This window comes from Equus quagga, chromosome 7, assembly GCF_021613505.1.
Source record: "Equus quagga isolate Etosha38 chromosome 7, UCLA_HA_Equagga_1.0, whole genome shotgun sequence".
Lineage (NCBI taxonomy): Eukaryota > Metazoa > Chordata > Mammalia > Perissodactyla > Equidae > Equus > Equus quagga.
In genome coordinates this window covers 28,918,904-28,930,429 of record NC_060273.1, presented here as the reverse complement: position 1 = coordinate 28,930,429, position 11,526 = coordinate 28,918,904, and the positions used below count along the sequence as shown (strand labels likewise).

General features: G+C 51.3%; 1 protein-coding gene across 3 annotated transcripts in view; it reads right to left on the bottom strand.

Annotated features, from left to right (window-relative positions):
• Positions 1 to 951, bottom strand: part of CASTOR2 (cytosolic arginine sensor for mTORC1 subunit 2) — a 61,671-nt gene extending 60,720 nt beyond the window's left edge. Inside the window, exon 1 of one of the 3 annotated variants that reach the window (XM_046666567.1) lies at positions 607 to 951. In XM_046666567.1, coding sequence (XP_046522523.1) covers positions 607 to 719 — 113 coding nt within the window. In that variant the 5' untranslated portion in view covers positions 720 to 951. The remainder of the gene's footprint in view (positions 1 to 606) is intronic. The other 2 variants (XM_046666568.1, XM_046666569.1) reach the window with 2 other exon arrangements.
• Positions 952 to 11,526: the final 10,575 nt, after the last annotated feature.

Below are 11,526 nucleotides of genomic sequence, written 5' to 3'. Positions count from 1 at the left end.
CCCCCCCCCCCCCCCCCCCACCGCTTCCCGGACCCGAGAAAGAACCACCGCGACCCTCACCCACAGCCCCTGCCCTGCCCTTCCCCAGCCCCCCCGCCGTCCGCAATCTTCGCAGGCACCTTGAGATAAACACCCACTAATGATTTTATGATTTTCTGCTCTGGGCAGCCGCGCTCAGCAGAATCTCTCCCTCCGCCCTGGCGACGGGGGCCGGCCCAACCGAGGGATTGGGGGATGGGGGGTGGTAGTTTGTTTTTTCCACTGCCGCGTCCCCACACCTGTTTTTCATTCATTCGTTCGTTCGTTCATTCATTCACGGATTCGTCACTGCAGTCTCCCGGGCCCTCCGGATCTCGGGGAGGTGATGAGAGGCAGGGGACTGAGATAAGGGGAGACAGCGGCGGGGGTGCATCGGGGTGGGGGGGTCGGGGTTGAAGGACCCCGTTCGAGGGCAGATTGGGTGGCTTTGTCAAAAACAAGGCGAGCGGCGGGGCGGGGGCGCTCCCCGCGGCTCGAAGTTGTTTTCTGAGCGGCGGCGGCGAGGACAGCCGCCCGGGTGCGCCTCTTTGTCTCTCCCCGGCCGGCGCCGCGTCCCCGCGCGCTCACCTGGTCTTGGACGACAGGAAAGCAAGTTTGATCAGGCCGTAGGTGAAGAGCGGGATACTCTCCTTGGCGACGCTGGCAACTTGCAGCCGGTGCTCCAGGATGTGGAGTTCCATCGTCCGCCCGCGCTCCACGGCGGCTCATCGGCGGGGGGCGAGCCGCGGCCCCCGCCCCCTGCGCGCCCAGCCAGCACCGAGCGCTGCGGGCAGCCGGTCCGGGGACCGGGAGCTCGGCGCCTGGCGGGCCGGCGGACAAAGGGGAGGCCCGCCAAGCCCAGAGGGGCCGCGGGCGGCGGGCGAGGGCGGCAGAGCCGGCGGAGCAGCGGCTCACGGCGCCCGGCGCGGAGAGCAGCTGGTGTTCGCTGTAACAAACAACTTGCCACTCAAACGCCGGCCCGCTGGGCATGCGCGGCCGCGGCGGGGCGTGCCGGGACTTGTAGTCGCGCGCGGCCCGGGCGCTGCCGGCTGCTGATGTCAGGCGCTGGGCGGCCGCGCGAGGGGCCGGCCGGGTGCACGCGAAATGCCGGAGCCCCGGCCCCCACAGGACCACTAGGGAGGCAGAGGGCAGAAATGGGGGCCTTTCGAGCCAGCCTGAGCCTACGTGCGAGCTCTGTCACTCAGACCTCGGGACTAGGCGCTTTGGGGTGCAAAGCCAGTAGGCAACACTACTCCAGCGCTGGAGGAGGCCCGAGTCTGGGAGGGGAGAGATTTGGAGAAATCGGTAAATATCGTGCAGAGAAGCAAAACAGAGATGGGTGCTGGGCACAGAGATGGGGCCCCCCCGCCGAGGGGCCTAGCGGGGGTTCCCGGAGGAGGCGACATCCCGGCTGGGTTCTGAGGGATGAATGGGACCTCTCCGAGGACGGGGGCCGGGGCGTCCAGGGATGGAGGCCAGTGGCCTTCCAGGCAGAAGGAACAGCGTGTCCAAAGGCACAGAAGCGTGAAAGCGCCCACGGTCCTGTGTTTGGCTTTGTTGGAGCGGAAAATGTGAGGGAGGAGAGGCAAGAGATAAGGCAGGCGCGGTAACCAGGAGTCCGGTCGAGAGGGGTCATGTGTGCAGAGCTAATGAGGTGGCCGTTTATCCCGCTGGAGAGGGAGGGGTAGGGACTGCGAAGGCCGCATGAGGGAGAAGTCTGAAATACGTCTGAAGGGCTGCCGACCCCAGGGCCAATGTGCCGGTGACCATGGCTGGCAACAATTTCCCCTTAGTGGCTGACTGGTTTTGAAACGTTCTAGGTTAAAGTTACTGGTGCTTCACCCTTTGACAGAGTAATTTAGGGACCTGATAGGTCAGGTTCACCTGCTGGGGCAGGCTGGGACTCTCTTTTGAGGAAAATTCTGGCTGTGCTTCCCACATTCTCTCTCAGCGCTCCTCTGTTAGGTAGGAACATATTAGGCTTCCTCATTTCCACAAAGGGGTGTGAAGCCCGCAATCTGGTAGATCTTAGAGCGCGCCTATCTCCTTCCCCTTTATTTTCCCTAAAGAATTTGTCACCTTCTAATAAAGAATATATTTCTTCTTCTGATTTTTTGGCTTGTCTGTTTCCCTCGTCTAGAATCTCTGCTCCATGAAGGCAGTGATTTTTGGCTGCTCTCTGCTTTATTCCCAGTCTCTGCAATGTGACTGCCGTGTGAGAGACACACAGTCAATATGCACGGAATGCGTAAATGCAGACATCTATTCCTTTAGAAGCTGGAGAAACGCAGCCCAAACAGCAATGCATTCAGGGGCCAGGCAAGTAGCATAGATGTGTTAAGTGATGGGTATCTGACTGTCAGAAATGGTGGAAGAGAAGGAATGCCTGTCTGAAGGCATAAAATTCAGTTTTTAAAAAGCAACCAACAGGTGAAAGCAAACTAGCAAGGCTAAAGGCAGGATTCGGCCAGTTTTCTGACTTCTGCTCTGGATGGGCAAGTCAGTACTTTTCAATCTGTAGGCCGTGACCCTTGGGTGGATTGTGAAATCAATTTAGCAGGGCATGACCAGCATTAAAAAAAAAAAAAAAATTGAATGAAAAGCAGCACAGAGCTTTGCGCAATATTATTATATATATTATGAATATATATATATAAAGGTCACAATTATCTTTTTTGTGTTTTGGGAAACTCATTTTAAACAGAACGTGTTCCCAGGGCCCTTACTCACATATCTAACTTCCTAGTGGTTGGCTACATCCACCTAAATGTTCACAGGCTTGGCCAACCCAACCTGTTCAAACCTTTCCTCCTCATCTAACCCACTCAGACCTTGTCCTCTTCCTCCTGTAATCCTTGTCTTGGTTAACGACACCATCCCCAATCCCTCAAGTTACCAACCTGGGATGGCACATTGTATTTTCCAGGATGGCCACGACAAGCCCTTTCATTCTACACGCTCTTCTCAAGACATGACATTGACAATCACGTCCCCTTAGGAGGTAGGTGTACATTTCCTCCCCTTGAATCTGAGCTGGCCTGTGTTTGCAGAGGAAACAACACTACCTGGCTTCTGAAACTAAGTCATAACAGGCGACACTGCTTCCACCTGGTCCTCTTGGGATGCTCACCCTTGGAAGCCATGTGCCATGCTGTGAGGAAGCATAGGCCACATGGACAGACCACAGCTAGTCGTTTGTATTGTCAGCTAGGGGTGTGTAACGAAGTACCACAGACTGGGAGGCTTAAACAACAGAAATGTATTGTCTCACAGTTCTGGAGGCTGGAAGTCCAAGATCGAGGTGTCAGCAGTGTTGGTTCCTTCTGAGGCCTCTCTCTTTGGCTTGTAGATGGCTGCTTTCTCCCTGTGTCTTCACACGGTCTGTCCTCTGTGTGTGTATCTGTGTCCTAATCTCCTTTTCTTATGAGGACACCAGTCATATCACATGAGGGTCCACCCTAATGACCTCATTTTAACTTAATTCCCTCTTTAAAGACCGTATCTCCAAATACAGTCACATTCTGAGGTGCTGGGGTTAAGGGCTTCAACATGTGAATTTTGGGTAGGGGGATGGGCACAATTCAGCCCATGGCAGTTTTCCAGCCAACAGCCCCAGCTGAGGTTCCAGCTGACAGCCAGCATCAGCCTCCAGATGTGGTGAGGAAGCTTTCAAGGTGACTCCTGCTCTAGCCTTTGTGTGACACAAACACATGATAAACACTAAACAAGAACCACTCTGCCGAACCAAATCAGACTCTGGAACCATGAGAGATAAGAGTGAAATAATTATTGCTGTTTTAAGCCACTATATTTTGGGGTGGTTTGTTAAGCAGCAATAGATTACTGGAACATCTTGGAATCAACCTGGTTGGGGGTTGAGGGGATGGTGGAAGTTGACCAAAGAATCATTTTAGAATCAATTGGCGATCTAATCAATCACCAAGTCTTAATGATTTTGTATATTTCACACCTCTGTAATCTAGCCTCTTTCTCCATGTTGATCATCATGCTCCCACATCAGGACACAACTTCCTGTCCTGGATGGTTACAGTGGCCTCCTAATGCCCTTCCATCCTCCTCATGTTGCCAGGGTAGCTGCTCTACGCTGTGTCCCTACCCTCATAAATCCTCTGCCTGACGCCCTTTACGGGCCATGAGGAAACCACAGGTCTCTTAAGAAAACTGAGCCCAGGGGCCGGCCCGGTGGCGCAGTGGTTAAGTTCGCACGTTCCGCTTCTCGGCGGCCCGGGGTTTGCTGGTTCGGATCCCGGGTGCGGACATGGCACTGCTTGGCAGCCATGCTGTGGTAGGCGTCCCACGTATAAACTAGAGGAAGATGGGCACGGATGTTAGCTCAGAGCCAGGCTTCCCCAGCAAAAAGAGGAGGACTGGCAGTAGTTAGCTGAGGGCTAATCTTCCTCCAAAAAAAAAAAAAAATAAAACTGAACCCAGATCCTCCTCAGGTGGTCTTATGTACAGGGGAAGGGGCTTCCTGGCTCCGGGACCCACGATCTCCAATATGGTGGCCATTAGCCAAACATGGCTACTGAGCACTTGAATTGTCAGTAGTGCCATGAGAAACTGAAGTTTTCATTTTCTTTGTTTTAATTAATTTAAATTTAAAAACCGATGCTCCATTCAGTTACTGGAAAACCTTCAAGTCTGTTTGGAATAGGGTGAGCAACCGTCCTGGTTTTCCTGGGACTGAGGTTTTCAGGATGTGGGACTTTCAGTTTTAAAACCAGGACTTGGTTTTGGGTAAACTGGGACAAGCTGGTCACACTACTTTGAAATAATTGGTTGTCAAAACCATGAATTTTAAATACATATCAAGTGTTGTGGATGAATCTTAAGCATCCGAATGGAGATATGCTAGAAATGTCAAATACACCCTGGCTTTTAAAGGTTTTATATAGAAAAAAAGAATGTAAAATATCTCATTAATAATTTTTTAGGTTGATTACATGTTGAAATGATAACATTTTAGATATTGGTTTAAACAGAATATATTCTTAAAATTAATTTCATCCATTTCTTTTTAGTTTCTTAAATTCAAAATGACATATAGCTTGCATTACATTTTTATCAGACAGCACTGCTGTAGACCAGTGGTTCTCAAATGTGGTTGGTGTCAGAATCATGGGGGAACTCGGTAAAAATGCCCAGGCCAGGCCCGAGGCTGCTTTGGGGAGCCTGGGTCTCTTGTTTATCAGCTCTCCAGGGCCCACTGGTTCCACCGTGGCTGAGTGAGGTTTGGGGTGTGGACTCCAGCGACCTCTTTCGGCTTAAGCCTAGAGTCTCTAGACACAGGAAAGCAGCACCCAAAGGCAGGCAGCACTTCTCAGTCTGCCTAGCCAAGGCCTAGTGTCAGCTTTATTTGCATGGGCTGCTCAGACAGGGTGGGAGTGGAAGAAAGAAGAGGGAGGAAAGAGTCAGGGTAACTCTGTTTGGCCAAGAGGGGTCTTTTTCTGGGGCTCAGTTTCTTTCTGGATCCTTCGCTAGTCCCTAGGTGAGCTGACCTTAAATCTCCTCCTCTGGGTTTAACAAACAAAGCCGAGGGCCATGGGGAGTCACTGAGGGTTCTTGAGCAGGGCAGGAGCCCAGTGAAATGGATGCCCTGTTGGCCTATCCTGAGGGAACCAGGCCTCAGCCACTTTTCTTTCCCACGCTTTCCCACAGGGTTGCGGGAAGAAGAGATTTCTCTGATTCTTTGCTAGAGGTGCCCCTCCCACACGTTCCCCTGCACCCCTACAGGACAGAATTCTTGGTACCCAGAGTGAGTGGACTGGATGAATATAAACAGTCACAGCTTAATCCCACCAACCATTATCTGGGTCTCAGGGACAGAGTCTTCTCCAATGCTGCAGGCCTGTCCAGCCTTACCAGGAGCCCCCAGGGACCAGATGGCAGCCTCTGTGCTGCAGACACAGGCACTAGGCTTCACTCAGCCCTACTGCAGCAGAGAGTGTGGGTTATGAGAAGCCAGCCAGCCAGCCAGCCAGCCAGCATGGATCCTAGAGAGCCAGGCCTGGTCTGAATTTGGCCTCCGTCCCTTTCTGCACTGTGCAAGTTAGGTCTTCTTTCTCTGCTTTGGTTTCCTTATCTGTAACATGGGCATAATGGTGCCTCTTTCATTATGGGGAGTGCGTGCATGTGTGTGTGTGCATGCATGTGTGCGTGGGGATTAAATGAAAGAATGCCTTTGGGAAAGCATCCAGCACTGTTCCTGGTGCACAGTAGATGCTCAGTAAATATTTGTTGAATGAGTGAACGAATAAATGAATGCATAGATGACAGTTCTTTGGCACTCTGGCCTTGAGGGTGGGCCCCCTCTGTGGCTCCCATTCTCTACTCCTTCCCAGCTTGTGGTTGCCCTCAGTGAAGGAGGAAAGGAAGGAAACAGGTATGGCCAAAGCTTCTCCATGGTGCCTGCATTGTCGCATCTGGTTCTCCAGAGAGGTAGGGATTCATATGCCCATTCTACAGATGGAGAGACTGAGGCCAGGGGAGGAGGGGGAGAGGAGCCTGTAGACACAGCTTTTCTTGGGTCTCCCAAGGGCCCATGCAAGCCTGAGCACGCAGAGTCACTTAAGGAATGTCCATTAGTCGAATCAATGAGTGAACATTAGGTGTCGTGGTGACTGGGGCAGCCCCATCGCTTTGCTCATGCTGTCCCTGGGCAGGGCTCAGGCAGGACAAGAGGCCACCAAGTTCTTTCCCTCCTCGCTCTCCGTCTTGATCGTTTCCTTCTATACCCTCTTTCTGCCTCCTCCCCCTTCCTACAGATCCTCAGCCTGTGCTTTCAGCATTTTTTTCTTCTTTTTTTTTTATTGTCATAATCTATGACTGAGAACCAGCCTGCATAGCCTCTAAAATCTAAAAGGTTGATACGGTGGAAGATAAGGGCTGAGGGGCCTCCACACCCCTACCACTCACACTCATGTGCCTCAGTTTCCTCATCTGTAAATTGGGGTTGTTGTAAGGATTCGGGTGACAGGCCTGACCAGTGGGAAGTGCCCAGTGGTGTGAATGGTGCTGTTGTTACTTTGCCAATTCCTCAGGCCAGCACTACTGCAGCTCTTTAATACCCTGTGAACTAATTCCGGAGAGGATCAGGGCCTGAGATTCTGAAGGTGTGATTTTGGGTAAATTGTGCCTCAATTTCATGATAAAATGAAAATGCAAGTCGCTGGATGGCTGCCTCCCAGGAAGGTGATGAGATGCTGGTCATTAAATCATTGAGACAGGAAAACTGTAACCGAGTCCCATGGAACTAATACACAGCCGGTTTGCACTGTAAGCCCCGGGAGGGTAGGGCTGGGACGACATGTGGCCTTCCCACAGTGGTGTTCATTCAAGGCTTGAGTGACTCACGATGCATGTTTGGTGACTGGCAACTGGGGGGTGTCCTGGGGGTCCCAAATGGCCCCAGATCTGAAGCTGCCCCAGAGTTCCTTCTCGGCAGGTCATAGGAGGTGGAGTGGACCCAGGGCACCTTTTTGACATCTTTTTGCAAAGATGATTTGCCCTCTTGGGAAGCAATCTGGTTTCTTTAAAATCCTTTGTGAAGATGCAGAAACATCAGCAGTGGACACTGCTGGGAGCGCTCATGAGATATTAGCCACATCTCAGTGAAAAGAGCAATTTATCAGCGGCCGTTCCTTCCAGTGATGGAGAACCTTTCAGAACTTGATTGCAGTTCATGTGCCAGCCTTTCCAAAGTGTTTTATTCCACTCTTAAATGAGATAATGAAGCCCTTTAATTTACTGTTCAACTCCCAAATAGAGTGAGCAGGTCAGGCGTCATCCACGCCCCAGGCCCGAGGGGATGGAAGGCTGGACTCAGGCTCAGGAGGCTGAGGGCACTCAGTGTGTTATTGATGGCCTTCTCAATGGAGCTGCCCATCTCCTGGTGGAGGGTGGCATAGAGTACCAGGCAGCCTGGGTAAATCCCAACCTTGCAGCTTCCTTCCTGTGTGTCCCCAACGCAAATCACTTACTGTCTTGAAGACCCAGTTTCATCATCTGCAGAATGGGGAGGATAATACTGAGGTGAGGATTAGAGATGACATGGCTAAGGGAGCAGTGCCTGGCATGTGGTGGATGACCAATAAATGGCAGTTGTCATTGTGTAGTGAAATGCAGCCCTGAGACCTAAAGTTCTCAGAGGAAATCATGCTTGCTGCTGGTCCTGGGGACGTTCACATCCATGGCCCTGCACCGGGATCATGCCATCAGCATCAAATAAAACAGCCTTCAAGCCCTTCACCTCCTGCTCATCCACCCATCCCATCCTGACCATTCAGTGGGGCCAGCCCACTCAGGCAAATAGGTGATGGATGGATGGGTGTGAAAAGCCAGCCACGGGCAGTGTCAGAGTCCATCTCTGTACCTTGCCCAAGCCTTTGCCAACCTGCCATTTGGACTTGGGAGCTTCTTGAGCTCACTGTCCCTGGTTCTCACCTCCTGTTAGACGTGCATATTGTGCAACATGTGTGGTGGTACAGGCTCTAGATACATCTAAGGGTCACCGTTACATTTGTTTTACAACACTCTCCCCCAAAACCAGTGAAGTTGCTTACTGTTGCAAAATCAGTATATGATGATAATTTTCGAAGGAAGGAAGTAAAGCATCCTGAGAAAGGGATTTGTTTTCCAACTTGCCCAAAGGTCAGTATGTGTGAATGGCTTGTGCTGCCTTCCCCCACTGCCTCAGTGGCCTTCCCTCACTTAAGCCCCCACTCTCCTTCTGGTAGGATCCTGGCATTTGCCCTCTGCTTCCTACTCTGGCCTGGGGGCACCAGCTAGAGGGCGCCTCAGCCCAGGACTTGCACTGTTGGCCCCATCTCGGATGGACTTCATGACCAGCTCTTGTCTCCTCGGTTTGACCCCAGATTAGTTCCTGTGGACATCCCTCCTCTGCTCACTCTGCACACGTAGCTCTTTAACCTCCTCGTCCTGCTCTGACCTTAGTCTCCCTCCTGATCATCGCTCAGACTCACACCTGTGTCTGCACTTGTGGTGGGCTGATAATGGCTCCCAAAGATTTCCCAGTCCTAAGCCCTGGCACATGTTAATGTTGCCTTATATCGAAAAAAGGATCTTTGCAGATGTGAGTAAATTAAGGCTCTTGAGATGGAAATTAGGTTTTAGGGAGATTAGCTGGGATTATCCAGGTGGGTCCCATGTAATCACAATATCTTTACAAAAGAGATTTGACCCAGACAGAAGAGGAGAAGGTGACATGACCACAGAGGCAGGGACTGAAGTGATGCGACCACAAGCCAAGGAATGCCAGCAGCCATCAGAATCCAGCCACCAGGATTCTCCCCTGGAGATTCCAGAGGGAGGGAAGCCCTGATGACACTTGATTTCAGCCCAGTAATACAGAGTTTGGATTTCCACCCTCCAGACCTGTGAGAAAATAAATATCTGTTGTTGTAAGTCACTAAATTTTTGTTCGTTTGTTACAGCAGCCACAGGAAACTAACACAGTGTTCTTTCATCCTCTCTGGGAAAATCCTTTGCCTGGTCCACTTTGGCCCTTGGCCCTGACCGTGTTCTGGTCCCCATGATCCTGGCCCTGATGGGAGCTCCCTGTCCCTTTAGATGAGGCCTGGACACTTAATACTGCAGTGCCAGATCTCAGTCCTGACAGGACCTTTATATCAGCTGCATATGCATTATCTGCTGATGAGTAGCCACAGGGCCCACTGGGTGGTGGACTCCCAAGAGAACCTCAAGCTTAGCCCTTCCCCCTATAGAATAATCAAGGCTCATTATGGGTGGGGAACATATCAGACAGTTCAGAAGAGCATTTGCCGAGGTCCCACCATGTGTTAAGCCATGTGATGGGCACGTGATATGCATTATCTCTTGTAAGTTACCTTTCTCCAGTATAGGGAGAGAAATGGGGTTACATCAATGGTAATAAAAAGTATTCCTCTGGCTTGTTTCCTTCCTGGTCTAATGGGACCTCTATGCCTTTCAAAGTTTCTGCTATTTATTTCCAGGAGCCCCAGGTGGTGTCTCACTTGTGCTCACAAGCGTCCTCCCACCATGTGGTATCACTGTTTCCCTCCTCCTGCAGTCGACATCCAAGCTGGGATGGCTGCTTGAAACTTTTTGCTAAGCCCAAGGCAGATGTTCTGTAGCTAGAGTCTCCTTCCTCCTCTGCGGCCCTTTGGAAGGCCGAGGACCTCTCCTGTATGAAGGCTGGCCTGGCCATAGCCCAGGCCTCTGAGCTGCCCCCATCTCAGGAGTTTCTTCTCCACACTTGTCCCTCCAACCTCACTGTCCATGGTCACACAACTACAAAATAACGTGCCACATCAGCTGTCAGCACCGTGCAAAGGTTTTAGGGAAAGGGCTTGCAGCAGATTGTATTTTCCAAAAACATCTCCCGTCCCACGTGTTCTTCATACACGGTGACTTTGACACTCCTCTCTCTCCTTGAATCTGGATGGACTGTGACTAGCAGAAGTGACACAATGGGTCATAAAGAGTGATGTAGCTTCCACTGGTTTTCTTGGGATGCTTCCTCATAGAATGCAGCCACCATGCTATGAGGAAGCCCCAGCAGCACATGGGGAGGATCTGAGGTTCCTTGCCCACAGCCTGCACTTGCCTTCCAGCCATGTGAGTGTGCCATCTTGAAAAGCGGATCATCCAGCCTCAGTCAGCCACCCTAGCTGATGCCACCTGCAGCAGAGATGAGCTGTCCCCACTGAGCCTTGCCCAAACTACAGATTCATGGGAAAAATAAATATTTGTTCTTGTTTGAAGCCACTAAGTTTGGCATGGTTTGTTTCACTTCAGTAGGCCGCTGATACAGGGTTCTTACAGTTTTCTCTTGCATTCTGCTTTCCTGGGACTCAGACCTGGATGCGTGGGGCTGAGCCCAGGGCCAATCTGAAGCACTGATTTGGCTCCATCTACTTGGGCCTTACATTTCTCTTCCTTTAGGATGAATCACTTCCTGGGAAGCTCTTGGGTCTCTCTCACAAACAGACCCATGGAGGCAACTTCACCAGTCCTTTGGAATTGACTGGACATCCTTCAATCCCAAGGACCAGAGTTTAGATTAAAACCAGGACGTCTCCTTCCCTTCCTTCCTAGCCTTCCCTTCTAGTCATAATCCCAGTTACTTTATAAGAAGGAAACTGAGATACAGGGAAAGTCAATCACTCACCCTGGGCATACAGCTAGGAAATGGATGATTGAGATTTGGACTCTCCCCTGTCCTGGAGGCTGCTTCCCTGTGCTGTGTGCAGAGGCTGATGCTCCAGAGGGGTCCCATTGTGTCTCAGTAAGGCCCCAAGTCACTTTATCACCCTCTCACAGACTATATATCCAAATAGTCAATAGGAATATGAAAAGGGGTCAACCTTATTATTGGCAGAGAGATGCAAATTAAAACCCAAAGCATACCCCCTACTGTGATTGACAGTAAAGGCTCGTTGCTCAGATCCCCTTCCCTGGATTTGTGGCCCCACTGTGTAAAAGCCT